This window comes from Herpailurus yagouaroundi, unplaced genomic scaffold, assembly GCF_014898765.1.
Source record: "Herpailurus yagouaroundi ecotype Mexico unplaced genomic scaffold, PumYag 100, whole genome shotgun sequence".
Lineage (NCBI taxonomy): Eukaryota > Metazoa > Chordata > Mammalia > Carnivora > Felidae > Herpailurus > Herpailurus yagouaroundi.
In genome coordinates, this window is record NW_024412391.1 from 35564218 (window position 1) to 35587872 (window position 23655).

General features: G+C 39.3%; 1 protein-coding gene across 7 annotated transcripts in view; it reads left to right on the forward strand.

Annotated features, from left to right (window-relative positions):
- The window catches only part of ELMO1 (engulfment and cell motility 1), a 641219-nt gene that overhangs the window by 357657 nt on the left and 259907 nt on the right, over positions 1 to 23655 (forward strand). For all 7 annotated transcript variants that reach the window (XM_040472227.1, XM_040472225.1, XM_040472231.1 and 4 more), the window contains one exon: positions 4282 to 4386. In XM_040472227.1, coding sequence (XP_040328161.1) covers positions 4282 to 4386 — 105 coding nt within the window. The remainder of the gene's footprint in view (positions 1 to 4281; positions 4387 to 23655) is intronic.

The following is a 23655-nucleotide window of genomic DNA, read 5'->3' on the forward strand; positions in this document are numbered from 1 at the left end:
ACAGAACTGAAGTGGTGACTCTGCCACTTACTAGCCATGATCTTGCATAAGTCAGGGGTTCTGACCCTCATCTGTAGGAAAAGCTGGATAACGTTGACCTCATTCATTATACTTCCCTCACTGGGTAGTCAGGAAGATTAAATGAAATCCCACATTTGGAGTGCCTGGCGTGATGCCCACCAGTACCAGTCCCAGCTGGTCACAGTTATTTTTCTGCTCCTCAGTGTATTTGCCATCTTGCCCACTTGTAAGGCAGATTTGATAGGGCGTCTTCTCTGTATTCATCCCAACTATTGAGAATTTAATGGAGAGAGACCAGGGCCAGGATCCATAGATTTCTAGAAGCTGCTTCTAACTTTTTGGAACATTTGTTTATGTTGGGGGTCACAAAGTCAGATGCCGTTGAGAGCCTCCTTAGACAAATATGTGAAGTAGCCAAGTGATAGAGCTGTGGGGCCTCCATGCCCCCCCCCCCCCCCAGAGCAGGCATTTCAATAAAGTCTCTGCCTAACCAAACACTTGGTACAGGGAATCCAGGTTCTAACTCCATTGGCCGGCGGATATAAGTTCCTCAAACACTCTTGCATTGGGTTACTGTGACTTTAGAGCAGTGGTTCTCAGAATATGGCCTAGCAACCATTAGCAATGCCTGGGACCTTCTATGAATGCAAATTCTCGGGCCTCACCCCAGACGTATTGAAGCAGCAATACGAGGCAGCAAAAACGAGGGCAAGGGATGGGCAGCAATCTGTTTGAACAGACCCTCTAGGAGACTCTGATCATTCTCAAATTTGAGACCCGCCGATTTAGGAACATGCTCTCAACCCTGGCTGGACATTGGAATCATCTGGGGAGCTTTAAAAATCCAGTTGCTTTGTTCCTACCCACAGAGTTTCTCATTTAACCCACTTGGGGTACAGCCTGGATGTCAGGATTTTTCATCAGGTGTGTCCAGGGTTGATAACTGCACTTCTAGGGAGCCTGTTGTGAGGCTCCTGGGTGAGAGGTGAGGAGTGGGAGGCATGTGGTTTGATAGACCTCCCAAGTAATCTGCTGTACTAGTCAGACTACTTGCAGACCATGACCTTAAACTACCAGCCACACAAAATATCCTTGAGATGGCTTTTTGTAGACTGAATATTCACTCAATGTGATTTGTCTTAAAGGTTGCTTTTAATGCTATATTTGTTCAGCAAACGTAGACACTCGTATAGCACAAATATTAACTCCTAAATTCTCAAAGGCTTTCCCACGATATGCCATCTGGCAAGCATTATTGTAATCATCTCTTTATTATCCACACTAATGAAGGACTAGCATGGCATTGGTAATTGAAAAACACAGATCATTTAAAAATCATTCAGGCTGGTGCCAGCCCTGCTTCCCCAACCAGAAGCATTTGGGAGTAGAAAATATTGACTGATGACAGTTCCCTACCCCCCTGTGGAGGTACCGTTGCATTTTATTTTAGTTAGAAATTTGAGCAATAGAAGAAGCGAGAGGCTTCTAAATTATAATTACTTTTTTCTGAATAAAGGAGTCTGTTTTCTCAATGAGAAGCCAAAGCACAGAGCAGATAAGCATTGAGTATATTTAAAATGCATTGTACTTTGGAACTAGTGGGTTCAAAGTGTGCTGTAGAAGAAGTTGCATGGGATTTGAGGAATCATTGGATCTGGATTCTAGATCTTATTCTGCTGTATTGCCTGTGTTATTTGAAATGAGCCACTTCAGCCACTGGCGGGGCTCGATGTGTGGTCCCCATCCAGCAGCATCTGCATCACCTGGGAATTTGTTTGGAGATTCAGATTCTCAGACCCACTCCAACCCTTCTGAATCAGAGACTCTGGGTGAGACCTGGAATTGGTGCTTTAACAAGCCTTCCAGGAGATTTGAATGGCTGCTCAAGTTTGAGCATCGCTGCTCTCCACCAGGGCTCAGTTTTCTCATCTATAAAATAATGCTACCAGCCCAGATAATATTTGAAGTCCATTCCAGCTCTCCACTGGCCTTGGTATATGGCCTGGAACAGGTTGGAAGATTCTGTCTTAGACCTTGAACCTTTCCTTGGATGTGTGAATCAAATAATTCAGCCAAAAACCTGGCATGGGGGTAACAGAAGAGAACCAGATCTCTGGGAACTCTGTACCCAAACACCCCATAGAATGCTCACTATAAAGTAAACTGTGCTTTCTTCAACTGGTTGGTACCATTTTCCCAAAGTGAAAATTCCTGGTGCTTTGGAAGGGGAGGCAGACACTACTCCTTTTTCTGGGGGCCAAGAGCTGTCTAATGTGATTCACGGAGCAGCGCTTCTACAGGAACTAACAAATGGCATCTCAGAAGGATATACAGAGGTACACAGGCTTTGCAGTAAAACAAGGGAAAATTTCAAGCTATTTATCAAAGCTCTTGCAGCTTCCATTTCAAGACAGGTGGAAAAAAATAACATGGAACAAGAAAAGAAAATAAATCTGTATCCAGAGCACTTCATAAATAATAAAGGAGTTAGGGGAACTGTTGGCCTTGCTAGATTCTCAGAGTATTTTTGTCACAGTTTAGAAAGCTTTCAAATGTTTTGGCAGTATAATTCTTATACTTTTTTCATTATCAACATTCATGATTGTAGAGTCATTTCATTGGCTATTAAAACCAAAAGAGAAAAAGGAAACAAGCATTTCAAGGAGAGGGAAACTGAGAAAATGATACCTGCAGTTAAGAGAGAAAGAGAGAGAAAGAATGAGCGAGCACTTAGTTCACCCACAAATACAAATTTTTTTTTCATCTAAAATACAGTGATGCTTTATAATTTAGGGCAAGTCAGAGGAAATCAAAGGCAATTTTCTAATTGGCTTTTGTTTAGTAAGAGCCTATTTGTGGGAGACAATAGGGCATGGTTTATTGAGCATGAGAGACTTGGGTCTGTTATGTCTGGGAGGGATAGACAAATTATAGCTTTTATTAAAAAGGATGGATCACAGGCTGGCCCACTTTGCCTGAGCGGATAATTTGATTGAGGAGGACTGAAGTAGTTGAGGACCTGCATTGGTCATCTTTGTGAAATCCCTACTGGTGTCCAGTGGACCAATGACGTGGCACTAAAATCCTGGTTAAAAGCCTGTACTTGGAGTTCGGAATCTGGCCCAGCCACACACTGGCTCTGAAACATAGGGTAAGCCACTCAGATGCTCAGCTTGTTTCCTTGTCTTTCAAAGCAAGATAATAATAGAACCTACTTTGTGGGAGTTTTGCGAGGAATCGGAATCGAGTTAGCATATGCAAGGTCCTTTACATAATGCCTGATACGTAGCAGGCATTATTTTACTGGGACTGTTTGTGAAATAGCTGTATGTTTCTTTAAAAGAATCCTAAAAATAAACTCACTATTTCTTAACTGTAAGACCTCTTGAGAGCAGCAGTGCTGTATCTGATACCCTCAGTGTGATTGATAGGAGGCTTCGAGAGGATGCTGGGATCACAATTCAAACAAGACTGATGACCCTTGAGCCGTGGGGACCTTCTGCCTGGACAGCTTCACTGACATAGCTTTGGGGGGTTGTTCGAACTGGATTCAGAGGAGCTAATTTTCGTCATTTGATTTCCTTTTCCTGTGCTTATTTTTGGAATGGACTCAGACCAATGCTAGAAATAGGTCTGAAGTAAATGTCATGTTTTCCTCTCATATTTGGCATACTCTCCTTTGTTGGCCATAACGTGTTCATGGCAGCTAATATTGATTAGCCTACATTTTTCTCAAATAAACTCTTTTCAGGCTATGTAAAGTCTAAATGCTAGCAGTACCAAAATAAATGCATTCAACTTATAAACCAGTGGTAGAGAACAAAGTAGGAACAAAAGCATGCTGAGACATATTGTCCAAACAAGACATCGCCTGCTCTGCCAAATCAAAGCTGTGAGGCCCTGGGCAAGTTTTTCATCTCATCTGAGTGGCAGTTGCCCATCCATACAGTGGGGCTAATAATAATGCCTGTTGCCTGTTTATTAGATAATGCATGTGAAACACAAACTAGTGCTAGCCCTCAGAAATTACTCGGCCGATACCAACATTTTAAGTGTTATTTCTGTCTATGAAAATCTAATGTATCAAAGTCAAAATGATAAATTTATGTAGGTTCACATGAAGATAAAAAATGTCATCCTACTTGATTATTTGGAGCTGGGCTGGTGGTACTTTGGTCTTGAGAAGAGAAACCAGACTTCTGGTGGTTGGTGAAATCTGCTGAAGAATTAACCTGATCAAACATTTTGTTTTAATCACAGAATCATGTCAACCCTGCCATGGACTTTACCCAGACCCCTCCTGGGATGTTAGCCCTGGACAATATGCTGTACTTTGCCAAGCACCACCAGGATGCCTACATCCGGGTAAGCATGTAGCACCTTTTAGTTGATGTAGGTCTCCTACTGACTTTGAATTTCAGACTTACAGATATGGAGTGGGTTACCTTTAGATGTGTGTCTCCAGTCTTTTGCCTTTCATCACTCAGTAAGTATTAAAATTAAATGAAATCACTAGGGGCCCTGAAATCAGGATTTTTAACTTTTAAATGTTCTCACATGATGACATCTAAAAAAAAAAAAACACACAATAGTTACCGAAAAATGATGTCTTATATAGTTCAGCAGTGAATTATGACAAAAATTCTTAGACTTAAATAACAACAAATAGAAATGAACCATCTACTCAAAACTTGCACAATCCCAACTTTAGCAAAGATCCCTTAGGCTTATTCTGCTTTTTGGAAAAGAGACCAAGGATTCTCTCTGGTTCTGTTTCCATTCAATCCAATGCTGGAGACACAATAAGATAAACAAAAAGAAAGAAAAGAATGGGAGAGATGGGGAGGGAAAAGAAATGTCTTCTCTCCTATTTCTTAACAAACTAGTGAAACTCCAGCTACCAGGAGAAACTCCTTTGTGGGTGAGGCATAAGGAAGCTAGAAGATGCCACCTGCTGAGTGGGCAGTGCAGGTGTGGGAAGGGCTAAATGTGAAAGAACAGGAGCCTAGGGACAGTAACATAGGGCTGCTCCACTGGATGCACTGTTTGTGCTGACACCTATCCCCTGTCCTCAGGGAGAGGAGTCCAGATTCAGCGACGGGGAGGCATCCTCATCCAAGGCTGAGATGGGGGAAGATCTGAATAAATGTGACAAGAGAATTGGTGAATAGTTAAAATTATGATTAGATCTCAGCTTAGAAAATTTTTGATGAGTGAATTGCCTAATGCAGAAAGAATAAGGCTGACACTAGAATAAGATGAGTCTTTACTCTGACATTCTGTGTCGGATCCCTCTTGATGGGACTGGCTTTCGGGAGACCGGGGTTCAAGACCTGGCATTATCTAGTGATGTAAATGTGGGCAGTTCCTTTTGTCTAGGCTCAAAGTTCTTCCCCAAACAAGGGAGTGCTACTCCCCCAAGGGGCATTTGGAAGTGTGTGTGTGGATTTCAATGCTAGTTACTATATCAATGGGGTATGACTGGCCAAAACCTATAATACATGGGACAGTCTGCACAGTGAAAAAATTGCTCTACCCAGTAGCAGCCCCCTTGAAAAAAGTCATGCCAGGTTCTGAGTTCCCTGTAGGCACTATATTTTAACTTTATGTGTTTTTCTATATATGCAGTTTGACAAGCTTTGATTTATACTGAAATATTCTTTATAATATGATTATGTAAAAGATGTTATGCATTTCTGTGAAAGGTTTGGGATCAGGTGCTTGGTCAGAAATGCAGTCCTTCATAGGAAAATTATTTGCTCATGGAAGTTTAATTTGGCTTATGTGTGTATATATTTATTGCACAGATTCCTTACTAGGAATATAATCTGCACTCACAGTAAATAAATTAATATTTTTGAGGTGCCATATAGTATAGCCTTGGAGAGTTGAGTGTGAAAAGGAGAAGCCAAATAGAAGTTGAATTTAGCCTTAACTGATTAATGATTGTGGATGAATGTTTCTAAAGTTAGAGTGTATTGATGCTGAGTGCACAGGAAGCCTATGTCTCATGAAAAGTGATTTAATGTTTGAAGCCCATTTTCCTCAATGCAGTCTCTAAACTCTTACAAGTAAACTTCATACGTGGCAATCTGAAAGAACTTTACATCTGATAGGGACTTAAAAGAAAAACCTATTTGTAAAGAAAAATGTGGCCCTTTTTGTCCACATCCCCTTTTCTTTACTGATTAGACAATGTCTATATATGATAATATCTATATTTATACTTCTGTAACTAAGATGTCTGTTATTTTCTCAGAAGTGTCACTTTCCTGATATCATCTGACTTTGGGGCATTAAGTCCTTATTGGAAAGCTAAAGCTATTTGCATGAATGACTGGGGCTAGGGGATCGTATAAAGTCCAAGGACTTCTGCAAGGAAGTTTTGGGGGTGACTATGAAAAAAGTTATCATAGTGATAGTGAAATAATAGTATAGATGGTAGAAATAGTCATCCTAGACAGCTAACTAAATTTTGATCTATGAGTTGAATGGTCTCTTCTGAAATACAGAAATAGATTCTTTTTAAAAATAAGTTTATATTTTGATAAAAATTTGCTTTGTTTTTGGCCAGGTAAATCTCCTGTCTGAATACAATTATTCACTTATTATTTATATCTTTCATTCATTAAACTCTTATTCTGTACCTGAATATAGCCTCACCATTCACTTGCTGGTCTGATTTACAGTTGAGATTTTTAAAAGGAATTGTAACACACACATACACACACACACATACAGGCGCATACATATATATTTCCTCTTTGCCCTTGACACCCCCCCTCCAGCTATCATGTTTCCTCAGACACTATGTATTTGTATTTTTATGAGTTGTCTTCTTGCCCTCTGTTCTAATCATCTGCCACTCAATTTGAATACTTTGCACCTTTTCATTGAGGCTTCCACTCATCACTTTCTAGAAACTGTTCTCCTGCCAAATGTAGAACAGCTCCCCCTTCCTCCATTTCATCTGTCCTTCTATTGACACTGGACACTGTTTACCATTGATCAGTTCTTTCCTTTTGCCTGGAGCCAGTATTGTCTGTCTTGGTTCTCTCCTTGTCCATTTCTCTTAGTCTCTCTGGTAGCTTTCTCTCCCTCTGCCTGTCCATCTAATGTACATAATCCCAAGAACTCAACTGTAGACCTTTTTTCTTCTCAGTGACTCAGTCTGCACATGTTTACTGAGTAACTATCAAATGCCCAGCGAGGAGCTAGGTGATGGGGATCCTCAAGGAACATGTCACTCATGAGTCTTGTCGTTGAAGAGTTTACTGTCTAGAGATGGAGAGGCGGGGTGAAGAGTTAAATACCAGGCACTTTCTGAGCTACTTAGAATGTATTTTGATTGGAAAGGGAGGGGATGCAGAGGAGAGTCACCAACACAGATGTGGGGGTAAAGTCTGGAAAGCTTCCTGGAGGATGTGGCTTCTGCACTAAGACCACTTGGATAATGCAGTTAATCAGGTGAAGGTCACAGGGTATGGAGAGCAAGTCTGAGTGGAGGGAAACATGTAAACAAGCATGTAAAGGTGTGTGCCTTTTTTAGGGAACCAAAAATAGTATAGTATGGCTAAAACAGAGTGGTTAATACGATATGGTTTGAGACACATGTGGGCTAGTTCATTAGAGACCCTAAATAAGGTGGGTATTAAGGTGTATTAAGGTGTTTATGCCGTATTAAGGTGTTTGTTTGGGCTTTAGCCTGAAGGAATTGAAGAATTTCTGAAGTGTTTTAAGTAAAGATGATGTAAGTTAATTTTAGAAAAATCATCTTGTTGCCAGAAAACAAATGTGAGAAATCAAGACTAGAGACAAAAATAAAAATTGGAAGTAATTTGTTTTTTTTTTTGTTTTTTTTTTGTTTTTTTTTTTTTTTTTTTGGAAGTAATTTGAACTAAGGTAGTGACAGTGGCACTGGGGAGAAGCAGTTTGAATGAATTATTTTGGAGCTAAAATAAACTGGACTTTCTCTGAGGAAGAGGAAGAAGAAGAGAAAGATGATTGGCATGAGTGAATGGAAGGAAGGTAGTGCCATTAATGAGACAGAGAGTGCAGATATGTAGGGGTAGTCATTTGGAGACGCCCAGACCCTTATATGCATGTAGGACATCTGTCCAGCTGGATGTGTCTAGTAGGCAATGAGGTATGGGCAGGAGAGCTCAAACCCGTGTAGACGCCACATTCTGCATATTCTACATCCTTAAACTTGATCATTCCCTTTAATTTGTTCATCTAGATTGTTGCCATATTATCTCAGTGGCCTTCCAGCTGAAATCTGGTATCTTTGTACCCATCTTCTATGCCAGCTTCTAGGGTAATCTTTCTAAACAGAGTTCAGGACACTTTGGGTACTACCCCTGCCACACAAGCCTACCTCTTGTGGTACCAGGCACATAGTAGATTTTTAATAGTTTCTTGTTAATTGAGTAAGGAATTTCTATAGTTTTTATTTAAATGGTCTCTTGCCAAGGATTAATTCATTTTTATCACCTGAGAATCATGGGCGTTGTTCCTTTTAGCAATTACATAAAAGTATAATTGTGCAACTTGGCTTTATTAATGGGCAACCTGGTTTCTTGTGTATTATTTAAATATACTTTGTAAGTGTGTACTAATGGAAGCATTGGTTGTAATTGAATTACCCCACACTTAGACAGGCACAGAACACAAGGAAGAATTGCAAATCTGAGCATCCCACTATGCCTGGAGTAAAATATGGAGGCATAGAATGATTTCAGACTTCTGGGTCTTATTTTCCCTGGGCATAATTGCTTTTACTTTTTCTGGAGATGCTTCATTCCCCAGTTCTCCCCACCACAGCTCTCTCTCTCTGAGAGGTAGGGGGTAGCACTTGGCTCCCTCCTATGATCCTGCTGTCATTTTTTCACAGACAGGATAATGGTATAAAACTGAATGTGTTTGCTTTTTGTTGTTGTTTTGTTTTGCTTTTTATCCCCTCCCTGGAGTAGCAAATCTAAATACCTTGGAAGAAAGAAAATTAGTGACTCCATTGGAAATAAAACTTTTGGACTTATATATTCTTTTATTTAATTATTTATTGGGAGCTAGTGAGAAACCCCAAAATGACTTGGTTTTACGTTTGGTTCAAGACTCATGCTGGCTATTGTGGAAGCCAAGACTGAGCCACAAAGCAGGAAATGATGATGAGGAAACCTCAGGCCTCCAAAACACGTAATGGCCAGGTCTGAGGAAGAAGTAGGATCATCAAAAATACTAAGACATGCTGCAACTAAAGGAAAGAGTGGTTTCAGTTCAGTCTTGCATGGTCCCATTTGTCATCCCATTTAATCCGAGTAAGTGTGTACCTAAAGTGGATTGGGTAGCATATAAGACATGTTCCATAGATTGGCTCAGTTTTCAAGAAAAGCCTATGGGGTAAGCATTGTTAACCACTGTTTTATAGATTCGGGAACTGGGATCTAGAGAGGTGCAGAGTTCCATTGGTTAGGTCAAATAGCCAATATTAAGGGAAACTTAAACTTAGGTCTTTGGCCTTCAAGTCTCAGGCATTTTCCAGTCTGAAGTTTCTTGTCTCTGGGCTTGGGGTGTGGTGGACACAAGAGAGCTATTCTTGAAGTGGAGGAAAAGAGGACAGTCTAAGACAAATGATTAGAAGACACGGAAAGTTGGTGATGCCATTAAGGAAGTGTTTGTATTTACTTAGGGTCTTCCTAGATCTAGCATAATCAGAAAGTCCCCCTTAAAAGTAAGAGAGGGTACATTACTTTATGTTTAACTACAAAGTTTGTATACAGCATCACATTGTCTTTATTCAATTGTAAATCCTTTGAAAACTAAGGCTTTTTCGTATATGTTGTCGTATTACTGAATATTTGACTGAGCCTCAAATGATGGTATTTAAAGGAATAAATGAGCCTGGCAAAGGTATCACTGTAGAGCTTTCCAGATTTCAGATGTGGTTGTAAGTTTCAGTCTAGTGACATGAGAAGTGACATTTAGAAGATCAGGGGAACTTCAGAACCTATTGTCAGTCATCTGTCTCCCTCTTGGCATTACAGCCAGACAGACGCGTGCTGTGCATTAATCCCAGGCCCTAAAGACGTCAGATAAGCTATTTAAATGTGCAACAATAAAAGCCAAATGCATGCAAATGAGATATTTCTGTTATTGCTTCCATTTTTTTCAGAGGAAAAAAATTCACACAAAAAAGAAAAACAGCCCATCTTCTTAGATGCTAAAAAGCATCTAACTAAAGGAAGAGAAATTTCTTTTAACATTTACATTTATTCATTCACTGACTCATTCAGGAAATATTATCAAACACCTACCATCTGCCATCGTGGTGCCATGCACAGTGGATGTGGTGGTCAACGAAAAAGGCAAAGTCTAGTTCTTAGATATCAGAAAATAGAATAGCAAGCAAACGGAGAGTAGAGATTGTTTTATCGTGTTTTCTTATTCTTCTCCCCCTTGGGGTTTTTCTTGTTTCCTTCTGGATTTTTAGATGCGATCTATCCTGGGCCCATCTACCAAGTCCCAGGACCTTTACTTGATAGTTCTTTGCAGTTTTCCACAATATACTGAGCAGGTCAACATTTCACCATTTTATATAAATTATCATACTGGTTAACCACATCAGAATCACTTAGGACTTGCTTTCTTTCCCAGTGACCTACTTTTCAGCAACGGCACTACTTGTTAGAGAAATAGTCTGGTGTTGGGTCAGTGTGGACTAGAACAAACCCGACCCCTCTTGTATGTTTTCTTTAGTGTGTTGTTTGTCCTAAATAAAATGTTTTCTTAAGGAAGCTGTTACACAACTAACACAGAATTTATAAAATCTTGAGGCTTCTAGTCACAAAATTATGAGTGGACACTAGAAACTACTTGTTCTTTATGTACCCTACAATTCTTGCCTCAGTATCCCTCATAATTTATGATGAGCATCTCATCCAATTGGAATATCTTTGCACACTGGGTGATGATGCTAGAAGATAATGGATTTCCTGAGGTAGGGGGGTAGGAATAGAAATCCCTTTAAAAATAAGATTAATTACAATGGTTTCATGCGGTTTTGAGCCAGGGCATATGTATGTTTCTAATATTATACCAAATCAGAGCAGAAATATTTATATGTCAAGTAAATTTGATTATGGGAAAGGATGGATATTTGTCCTTCAGAATTATTTTCTCAAGCTTCTTTCATTACAGCCATTTTTTTTTAACAGATGAAAAATGTAACGTGTATTTACACTATTCCAAAACCTTTAAATGGATTCTTCTTCCTCATGATACATACAAAGTAAACAATACTTTGAAAAAAAATGTTGGGAGAAATATTGGTTTAGACCCTACCTCACCACTGAGACGGAGGTCTGGGTGTAGAGGCAGTACTGATAAGAAAATGCTCTGAGATGACCTCGTATGAGAAAAGCTACCATTTTTGAAACCTTTACATATTTGGAGTACTTAACATACATTATTTGTAATCTTCCCTTTAGTGCTCCCCGAGTTGGGAAGATAAGGTGACCCCTGTACCCTCTTCTTCCAATATATAGATCTCTCTGTCTGCTGAGACACAAAGCCACGTTGGGGAAACTGCTTTTGACTTCTCTCTCCTGCGTCAGAGGGTGTAAAGGTACTTGGAATAGCAAACACAGAGCTTGCCATGAGCTGACAACTATGCTAGGCACATTTATTCATCCTCCACAACACCTCTGTGAGGTCGGCACTGTTGTTATTTCTATTTTACAGATGAGGAAACTGACACACAGAGAAGTTAGGTTGTTTGCCCAAGATCACCCAGCTAAGAAGATGCCAGAGCTGAATATAAAGCCAAGTAGTCTGCTTCTAGTGGCCTTTAGAGGTTTATAGATTCATATAGGGTTCACAGCTACAGTTCAGATGAGCCTGTGGATGTGTTTGCTCAACCGGCACAGTATTTTTAAAGGGAAGAGAATTTGAATTGCCTGTAGGCAGGGCATGCATTCCCTCTTCAAATAACCATGAGCCCCAGAACTCTATTCTTTTCCGCCTGGCTGCTTCGTGCATTCTAGTTATCTGCCTTGTACCTGAGGGACTTGAGTTAGTGATCACTAATACTGGTGGTCTGCAGTGACCTTTGTGAAGTTCTGAATACATTATTGGCACACAATAGGTGCTCAAACCACTTTATTTGCTTTTTCCCTTTCCCAGTCCATAAAGTTGTGTTCGATTAATGTCCCATCTCTCTCTTGCTGAGAATAAAGGACTTAAATTTCAACCTCCCAAGGGCAGGCAAAAGGAATAGGCATGTTTCTCAAATTCTCCAGTTGTAAATTTTAAGGAAAAAAAAGTCATCAGATCTTATTATAAATACACTGGACCAGTGTTTTTGGGGGCTCTAAGCATGGTCAGCCCTCCTCACTGTATGTCAGCTTCTTGGTGCCCACCAGCCAGCATTGAAAGAGAATGGGGACCGAGTATCCTACATGCACTAAGGCAGAGTGCTGATGGAGGCAATGCTGAGTCTTGAAAATAAATTAAGGAACTTTTAACATTTCAAGGGGGAAATTGGCAGTTTCCCAAGCGACATAATTACAGGACAGTGTGTAATGTGTAATTAAACTTAACTATGAAGCAAATGATTGGAATAAAGCTTGGTGGCACATCATTTTTTTTGTTCCCACAGTGCTGACAGATCCTCCCCTCCCCTTGTCCCTGAAATGGCTTTAGCAGCAATTGCTCCTAATTTTTTTTAAATGAAATTATATGTTGCCAGTTAAATACACAGTTTCATGTAAAGGAACCTTTTTTTTTATTTGAATGACGTTTTCCTTCTAGGTGATCTGGAGCACAGAATCACTTTGGAATAACAAGGACCCCAAGGCACAGCCTTGCTGGGACTTTAAAATGACTCTTTGTCTAATAATTCATTTACATACTTTATCCTTTGCTCTTATTTTTATTCTTTCTGTGACCAAGGTCCACAGCCTGGAGGCTTATTTTCATGTAGTTTTTTTCATGTTATAAAAATAGCGGCATTAATTTCATTGATTGTGAATAACCAAGCTGTTACTGCCAGTCAGGACCCCTTGAGAGAGTGAATATATGTGATTAGATTTAGTAATTGCACTGGAAGGCAGAATTTCTGACTTCCAAAGTCAATGATTTGAATGGGATGCTTCAGGAGTTAGCATGAGATCATTGTTCAACATGGGCTTGGTTTTGTCTCAGAAGACCCATCATCTGAGGGAGGGCGGGCAGGTTCCACATATATTAACTGCTGGGTATAACAGTATATGCATTCTGTGTTCACACCACCTGAGTTCTTTTGGTACTGGATTCAGTAGGTCTAAAGCATGATAAATATCTATTTCATTCTCCTTTGCTACCAGCCCAAGCTGGGTATTAGGTTCAGAATTTTTTTATTTAACTATATTTGAAGGTTTTTCTGGTTTGTATTTACTTTTAAAAAGCAGTAGGACTTTATTTTTTTTTTATTTTTTTTTTCAACGTTTATTTATTTTTGGGACAGAGAGAGACAGAGCATGAACGGGGGAGGGGCAGAGAGAGAGGGAGACACAGAATCCAAAGCAGGCTCCAGGCTACGAGCCATCAGCCCAGAGCCCGACGCGGGGCTCGAACTCACGGACCGCGAGATCGTGACCTGGCTGAAGTCGGACGCTTAACCGACTGCGCCACCCAGGCGCCCCGGACTTTATTTTTTTTAATGCAGTAGGACTTTAAAACACAGTGATGGATTGCTTGAAAAAAAAAAAACATTGAAACCAAGCTATATAATGAACTCTATGGAGTTGACACACTGCACACCTAAGCCCAGTGTGAATTACAAGATTAGAAACTAGGGACAGCCTCATGTTTACCAGTGAAGTCCTCAGCTGACAGTCATTGTTCTGATGTCTCTATCTTAGACTCAGTAATACCTTCGCATTCTTTCTTCCAACTGGCTCTCCCTCAGTCCACATTATCCATTTTAATGTCTCACTATGCTAAACAAATAAATATTTATTGAGTACCTATGCTGTGACCAGCTGCCTCCTTTCTGCTGTCATTAACCACACTTCCATCTTTGATGACACATTTTTCTGCCTTCACTGTGCAGAGCTCAGTAGCTGCTGTGCTGGGAGTTTGCTGTTGTTTCTTCCCTTTTTTTGCACTCATTGCTGCACCATGTTGCAATGCAGAAGTTCCAGGGGTTGCAGCTCATTTATTTCTGTTTTTTTAAGAGGGAAAGTGTTCTGGTTCTGGGAATCCTCTCTTTTTTGTGTGCATAGACTTGGAAGGTGTTATAGGTCTCATTGGCTTTTTAAATAATAGACTTTATATTTTAGACCAGTTTTAAGTTTACAGAAAAATTGAGCAGAAGGTAAAGAAGTTTCCCAAGTATCCCCTGCCCACCCCCCCCATGTACACACAGTGTCTTTAGTTACATTTGATAAGCCAATGTCCTGCAACCTTGTTATAATTGCTTATTGGTTCCAGGACTTGTTTGTTGAGTCTTTGGAGTTTTCTATATAGATAATCATGTTATCTGTGTACAGTTTTACTTCTTCCTTCCCAGTCTGTATACTTTTTATGCCCTTTTCTTATCTTATTGCATTACCTAGGACATGTAGCCTTGATTCTGATCTTAGGGGGAAAGACTCAAGTTTTTCAGCATTAGGTATGATGTTAGCTGTAGATTTTTTATAAATGTTCTTTATTAAGTTGATGAAGTTCCCCATCAGTATTAGTTTGCTAGGGCTGCCATAACAAAGGACCATGGACTGGGTGTCTCAAACAACAGAAATCTATCCCTTGAGATTTCTGGAGGACAGAAATCTGAGATCAAGGTGTCAGCAGGACTGGTTTCTTCTAAGATCTTCTTGGTTTGTAGATGTTTGTCTTCTCCCTGTATCTTTACACGGTCTTCTTTCTGTCTGTGTCTATGTCATATATAAGGACACCAGTCATATTGGATTAAGACCCATTGTAATGACCTCATTTTTGTCTTAATTACCTATTTTATTTAAATGCCCTGTCTCCAAATGTAGTCACATTCTGAGGTACTAGGGTTAGGACTTCAATAAGTGAATTTGGAAGCACATAATTCAGCCCATAACACCCTCTATTCGTAGTTTGCTGAGAGTTTTTTTTATCATGAATGGATGTTGGATTTTGTGAAATGCTTTTTCTATGTACATTAATATTATCATATGATTTTTCTTTCTTTGCTGTGATAAGTTACATTAATTCATTCTTGAACCAATCCTGCATATCTGGAATAAATCCTATTTAATTATAGAGTATAATTCTTGGGTTCTATTTGATAATATTTTGTTAAGCTTTTTATATCTGTGTTCATGAGAGGTGTTGGTGTGTAGTTTTCCTGTCTCATAATGCCTTTGGATTTGGTTTAGAGTAATGTTCTTATAGAATGGATTAGGAACTTTCCTCTTCCTCTATTTTCTGGAACAGATTATAGAGAATTGGTATTATTTCTTCTTTAAATGTTTAGTAGAATTCACCAATGAAACCATCTGGGCCTGGTGCTTTCAGTTTTAGAAGGTTAGTAATTATTGATTCAAATCCTTTAGTAGATATAGGCCTATTCAGATTATTTATGTCTCCTTCTGTCTTTTGAGGAATTGGGCTCTTTCATCTAAGTTATCAAATTTGTGGGCATAGGGTTGTTTATAAGATTATTATTTTTTACTGTCATTGGATCTGTAATGATGGCTCCTCTTTCATTTTTGATGCTGATAAGTTATCTTTTCTCTTTTTTTCTTGGTTAGCCTGGCTATAGTTTTATCATTTTAATTGATCTTTTCAAATAACCACCTTTTGGCTTCATTGATTTTTCTCTGTTGATTTGCAGTTTTCAGTTTCATTGATTTCTGCTCTAATTCTTATTACTTCTTTCTTCCACTTACATTACATTTAATTTGTTCTTTTCTAGTTTCTTAAAGTGGAAGCTTAGATTATTGATTTTACATCTTTCTTCTTTTATAATTTATGTATCGAATGCTATAATTTTCCCTCTAAGAATTGGTTTTGCTATATCCCACAAATTTCCAAAAGCTGTATTTTAATTTTCATTCAGTTTAAAATATTTTCAAAAAAAATTTAGGCTTTTTCTTTAAGTCTTGTGTTATTTAGATGAGTGCTGTTTAGGGGCACCTGGGTGGCGCAGTCGGTTAAGCGTCCGACTTCAGCCAGGTCACGATCTCGCGGTCCTTGAGTTCGAGCCCCGCGTCAGGCTCTGGGCTGATGGCTCAGAGCCTGGAGCCTGTTTCCGATTCTGTGTCTCCCTCTCTCTCTGCCCCTCCCCCATTCATGCTCTGTCTCTCTCTGTCCCCCCAAAAATAAATAAAAGTTGAAAAAAAAAACTTTTAAAAAAAGATGAGTGCTGTTTAATCTCCAAATATTCTGGGGTTTCCCAGCTATCTTTTGGTTATTGATTTCTAGTTTAATTCTATTGTGGTCTGAGAGCATACTTTGTGTAATTTCTATTCTTTTTTCTGTGAATATGTGTCTAATGGCCTGGAATATGGTCTATCTTGTGAATCTTCCATGTGAGTCTGAGAATAATGTGTATTCTGCTGTTGTTGGATGATGTATTCTATGCATGCCAATTAGATCCAGTTGATTAATGGTACTGTTCATTTCAACTATATACTTAATGATTATCTGCCTGCTGTATCTATCAATTACCAAAATATAGATATTCAAGTCTCTGAGTATAGTAGCTGATTTGTCTATATTTTCTTGCAGTTTTATTAGTTTTTGCCCTACATAACTCAATGCTCTGTGGTTAGGAGGTGCATATATTTAAGGATTAGTATGTCTTCTTAGTTGACCTCATTGTCATTATCTAATGTGTCTCTTTTCTCTCTGACAATTTTCCTTGCTTTGAAGGTTGCTCAGAAAGTGTAAAATTAATATAGTTAATCCATTTTTCTTTTGATTCATGTTACCATGTGTGGGGTGCTCCAGTCGAATTGGGGCTACCAAATGTGGGGTGTCCCAATTGGGTGGGAGCCAGCAGCATAGGGGGTGAAAAAACTCACCCAAGGCAGAACAAAAGAGAAGTTTATTGAATATACCCCAAGGGAGTAGCGGTAGGACAGCAAAGGAGAGACTGCTGCAACCAAGAGGTGGTGAGGGGCCACAGTTATAGGGCAGAGTGAGGAAGAATGGGAATGTATGGAGTTTTCCCTTTTGTGGTAATCTTAAGAACTGTGCGTGGTGTAATTGGTCAGTTAGGGCCTGTGGCTGTTTCAAGGTGGGTCCCTAAATGAGTCTGTTGGTATTGCCTGTTTGCATTCAGCTTGCAACCAGCGAGCTGGTTGCTGTGGGCCCTTTTACCTTACTCAGCTTTTCCTTGCTCAGGTTTATTGACTGAAAGCAGCCTCTGTACCAAGATATGTCTTTCTCCATGTCTCTACTTTTACACTAAATGTATCTTTACATTTAGAGTGGATTTCTTAGTGGACAATGTTTAGTTGGGCCTTGATTTTTATTCACCCTGACAGTCTCTGTTTTTTAATTGGTGTGTTTGATTATTCACATTTAAAGAAATTGTTGATATAATTGGATTAATATTTACTATATTTATTTCTGTTTTCTGTTTGTTGCCTTTTCCTTCATGTGTGCATGTGTGTGTATTTTCTTTTGTCTTTCACTCTTATTTCTACCTTGTCTGGCTTTAATTGAGCATTTTATGATTCCATTTCTCTCTTCCCTTGGTATATTAATCATACTTCTTTTAAAGAATTTTAATTGCTGCCCTAGAGTTTGTAATATACATTTACAACTAATCTTAGTTCACTTGGAAATAATATAATACCACTTCACAGGTAGTGCAGGTACGTTAGATAAGTTAAAATTTTAAAAATACTTTATTTTACCTTCATCTATTTCTTCTCTAATGTTCTTTCTTTCCCAATAAAGATTTAAGTTTCTGAAAATTTTCTTTTAATATTTCTTGCCAGACAGGTCTACTGGTGACAAATTCTCTATGTTTTGTTTGTCAGACAAAGTCTTTATTCCTCCTATCTTTCAAGGATTATTTCTTTGGACACAGAATTCTGTGCTTTTTATTTTCCCAACACTTTAAATATTTCACTCATTCTCTTCCTGATTGCATGATTTTTGAAGAAAAGTTTGATGTGATTCTTATCCTTGTTCTCTGTTAGTAATGTGTTTTCTCCCTACCTGTAGCTTCTTTCAAGGTTTTCTTTGTCTTTGGTTTCCTGTAGTTTGAATATAATATGCCTAGGTGTAGGTTTTTTTTGTTTTGTTTTGTTTTGTTTTGTTTTGGTATCTATACAGCTTGTTGTTCTCTGAGTTTCCTGGATATGTGCTTTGGTGTCTTTCATTAATTTTGGAAAACCCTTAGCCATGTTTACGTCAGATATTTCTTCTGTTACCTTCTCTCCTCCTCCTCCTCCTGGTATTCTTATCACATGATTGTTACAACTTTTGTTGTACACAATTCTTGGATATTCTGTTCTATTTTTTAAAATTCTTTTTTCCTTTTAAATCCACCAAACCATGCTAATTCTATAGAGTTAGGAGATGTTGCTGGAGACACAGGCAGGAGCAGATCATGAAAGACCTTAAATGCTTTGCTAAGTAGTTTACATAATTCAACAGAACATTTCTGCATTTGTCTGCTTTACATATTGTACTTCTGTGTGAAGATATCATGTAGATACAGGGTCTACTTCTAAAACTGCTATAGACAATGGCAATGACTGAGGAACTTTGAGGCAGAGAATGATGTGGTCTGATTTGCCTTTAAGAAAGAACAGGCTGGTAGAGGCATAGAGCATGAATTGGTGGTATCTGTAACTAGAGGCAGAGTAATTGCAATGGTCCAGATGAGAGATGAAGAGTTTTGGTGTAGAGCCCTGTAGCAGGAATGGGTTTGAGATGCAGAATTCCTTTTTCTTTTCAGCTTAGGAAGTTTGTATTATCCTGTGCTTAACTCACTGGCTCTTTCCTCGTCCCTGGGGAGTAAATTAATGAGCCCATCAAAGACATTCTTTATTTCTTTTACAGTGGTTTTTATTTCCAGTATTTCCTTTTGATTATTTCTTAGTGTTTCCGTATCTCTGCTTACCTTGCCCATCTGTTCTTGCCTGTTGTCCACTTTTTCTATTAAGAGACTTTAGCATGTTAATCATAGTTATTTTTAATTCCTGCTCTGAAAAGCTCCAAATCTTTACCATATCTGTGTCTGACTCAAATGTTTTATTTGTCTCTTTGGATTGCGTTTTTTTCCTTTTAGCATTTCTTGTAATTTTTTATTGAAAGCTGGATATGATGTATTGGGCAACGTGAACTGAGGTAAATATGCCTTTGGTGTGAGATTTTGTTTATCTAGTTAGGAATTATCTGTGTTTATGTTTGCTGTAGATGTGGTGTCAGAGGCTGAATTTCCTTTGGTGTCCTTATTTTTGTCTGTTTTGTTGTCTTTGTTTTTCCTTAGAGACTCGTCCAAAAATAGGGTCTGGAGGCTTGTAGTTTTTTACCTGTGATCTTGTGCTCTTCTGCTATTATACAGGAGCCCTGTTTATATGATGGTAAAATATAGGGAGAAGGGAAGTGTCCTATAGTCCTGTGATTAGGTCTTATCTTTTTATTTTTTTAATGAGCCCATGTCCTTGTACTGTGACCTTCACATGTCCTTCTCAGTTCTCTTCTCCTTTTTTAGATGAGACAAGAGGGCTAAACATGGCTATGATCTGGTATTTCCCTTCCTTCCCTGAGATTGGTTAGGCTCTGGTGAAATCCAGGTAGTTTAGGCTCTGGTAAAATAGTTTCCCTTGAGGGCAGGCCACTGTTAAAGAGAATGGAATGCTCTGAGCTTAGTCCAAAATGCTTACTTTTTCTCTCCCCCTCTTTGAAGCAAGAGAGGATGTTTCTCTGATCTTCATCTTGAAAACAGGGCAGAGCTCCTAGAGGTATAACTCATGAAAGTGTGGGGACTCCCTGAAGTCTGAGCCCCCAGGAGTTTTTCCCTCTTAAGGCACCTCTAGTCTCTTGCAATGTCAGTTACCTTTTGAGTGTTCCCAGCAGGCTCCAGCATTGGCTTCTGCTCCTAGTAAGCCGTTTCTCTAGTTTTGAGGGTGACAGTTTACCCTGTGACCTCAATTCTCTGATGGAACTAAGAAGAGGTGTTGATTTCTAGTTTCTTCAGCCTTTTTTCTTGCTGTGAGTGTGGGAGTGACAACTTCCAAGCTTTTTACATGTTAGACAGGGAACCAGAAATGCCCTCCTTGATTTTTTAGTAAGAAAAAACAAAATGAAACAAAACATAGCCCACAATTTTGTTTCATTGCTGGATATTCCTGTACTCAGTTGTTCTTTTCCTACAAATTTCCTTCTGGGATCTACTTTCTTCAGGGGTTAAGCTTGGCTAACTGTACTCAGAACATTAATATTTAAATGTTTCATGGCACTGACTATGGGTCGCCACAATAGACCCTTCCAGTTACTCTCAAATCTCTGGCTCAGAGGATTGCTCTTCATTTCATTAAGACTCTGTTGCCATTAACCTCCATCAGCAAATTCTGTTGACTCTACCTACAAAATCCACAGCCCCATCTCTTTTCCCACCCCTACCTCCTTTATAATAATCCAATTCATTAAATATCTCTCTTGTAATATTGTATTAGTCTCCTGATTGGTTCTTCCTGCTTTCACCCTTGTTCCTCTTGTCTGTTCTCAACACGGTGGCCAGAATATTAGGAAACCAGAACAATCCTTTGAAACATTTTTCTCTTCATGTCACTTGTCTGCTCAAAATTTTCCAATGGCTCTCATCTCACTCAGTGCAATCCAGAGTCATTGTCATGGCCCCAAAGGCTGTATGATAGTCTGCCTATGTCTCTTTATGTCCATCTGTTCCTTGCTCACTCCAGCCTCAGAGACCTCCTTTGTATTAGTCTCCTTGAGCTGCCGTAACAAAATATCACAGACTGCCTGGCTTAAACAATAGAAATTTAATTTTCTCAGGGTTCTGGAGGCTGGAAGTGTGAGATCACGATGCCAGCAGGGATGGTTTCTTCTCTGGCCTCTCTCCCTGGCTTGCAGACAGCTGCCTTCTTGCTGTGTCTTCACATGGTCATCCTGCTATACTGTACCTTACATTGCTGGTGTCTTATCCTCTTCTTACAAGGGCACCAGTGGTATTGAATTAGAGCTGCTCCCTAATTGCCTCATTTTAACTTAGTTGCCCCTTTAAAGGCTTTTATCTCCCAATACAGTCATGCTCTAAGGTACTGAGGGCTAGAACTTCAACAAATGAATTCTGGGGGGACACAGTTCAGTCCATAGCATCCTGTTGACCTTGAACATACCAGATGTACTCCAGCCTCTGGGCATTGTACTAGTTGCTTCCTCTCCGGGGAATCTGCTCCCCAGTTAGCCCTCTAGCTTCCTTCCTCATTTCCTCTAGACTTGGGGTGGCCTTTGCTCACCACCAAATATTAAGTAGTAATATCATCTTTTTTGCTCCCTGTCCACCCATCCCCCCTTTGTTTTTCTCTAAATGTAATTCTTGTTTATATACTCTAAATTTACCTTTGTGTTTATCTCCTGCTCCATGAGGGGAGATACTATGTGTTTGTCTCCGCTCTACCCCAGTGCCTAGAGTAGTGGCAGTCACACAGAAAGCACTCAGCACATATCTGTTAAATGAGTGCCTAAATCACTTGTGTACTGGTGTTCTGCCTTCTGGCTGGGATTGCCAGTTACTCCAAGGTAGGAAGCCATGGAAATAGGTTTCCATCTGGAACATGCTATAACCTTCCTGGTTGTAGCTATCCTCTGGCCTTTGTCCATCCTGGAATGGAAACGAAATTAGCGGTTATACTGGTGTGCCTCAAAAAGCCCTTGCTCCAGATATGCTGATGTTTATACTTGGGTGCATCACTGCTGACTTTTGTTTTTAAGCTGTATTCATTATGACCAGAGTCCAGCTAGTATTAGCAACTTGCCTACCAAATCAGAAGGCATTTTGTATTAGTATAATAAAATTTAGATGGTAATGTTCCCAAATGCCCCATTGTATTTGATGAAAATAAATTTTTCCCTTAGGAACCATGCAATACACCTGGTATACCCAAGAGTGTTTGACATGTCAGGTAATTTTATTTTTACATTGACCTTAATTTTATCAACTTTTCCCCTGCATTGGTAAAACCCAAGACTCCAAAATATAGTGTAAAATCATAAATAATAGACCATATTTTCTTGTATTTTATAAAGCAATTAAAACACTATAGTAATAGATATAACAGCCCTAAAACTTCTCACAGGCTGGTTTAGTAAATGTTATTCTGTATAAGGGTGCTTATACTTTATACGTAGAGGCTTTTAGAATACAAGGCTCCAATGTAGATCATTCATACCTGCCTATAAATTTGCCGTTACCAAGATGAGGGAAGCTAGCTTGGCTGACTTTTTAGTTCTTGAATGGTGATGCTCCTGTACCACAGGATCTTTGTACTTGCTGTTCCCGCTGACTCAGCCCCTCTTTTCTCCACCCTTCCCCCTTAACTTAACTTCCATTTAGTCTTCAGGACTTCATCCTTAAGGCTCCTCTTTTACTGATTATTTTTCCTTGCTATTTCTTTTACAACACTTATTCAGTTTGAAATTGTATAATCATATGTTTTATTATTTGATCATTATCTTTTTTGTCCTTTGCCCTCACTCCCTAGCCTTGGACCATTTAAATTATTTGTTAAGTGAATAATGAAAGATTTGGTATGTTGAATCCCTGACCAGCGTCATTCCCCTTTTTTCCCCTCAGAAGTCTTTTCATGGCCAGGGCGCCTGGGAGGCTCAGTCGGTTGAGTGTCTGACTTCAGCTCAGGTCATGATCTCACAGTTCGTGGGTTCGAGCCCCTTGTCGGGCGGGCTCTGTACTGACAGCTGAGCCTCGAGCCTGCCTTGGATTCTGTCTCTCCCTCTTTCTCTGCCCCTTCCCTGCTCATGCTCAGTCTCTCTGTCTCTCTCTCTCTCTCTCTCTTCCTCAAAAATAAATAAACATTAAAAAAATTAAAAAAAGAAGAGAAATCTTTCATGGCTATAGTGATATGTGTCAGAGGACCAAAACTGAAAGCAGACTTGGAAGAAATCTGTCTTTCAGTGAGCTGGTGGGATCATCTAAATGGCATAGTTTGTTAGGACTGATGAGCTGCATGGTGTTAAGCCTCACATAAAGTGTTACTTATGAAAGCCATAAGATGTGTATGCTACGTGAATAGACAGGAGTTCTGTGTGAGAATATGACTAAGAAGACCAAAATTTAGTTAACTGTTTTGGCCGTGGGGTCAGTTCTGCTGAAAACTTGGTAGTTTGGGGCTACACTCTGTATATGGTGGGAACAAATAAAAGGTAAATATTGAGTAATGAATATGTGCCAAGGGCTGTTATGAATATTTTATATGTATTACCTCATTCAATTCTTCCAACTCTGTAGGTTGTCCCATTTTGCAGATGAGGACTCTGAGGCTCAGAGATGTGAAGTCACTTGTTCATTGTTATAAATAGTAAAATGCAGACTGGGAAGTTGGACCAGACAGTTCTGGGGTAATGACTTTTTAGTACTCTACATTTAATTCAGTGGTATGCTAGTAAATAAGCTTAAAA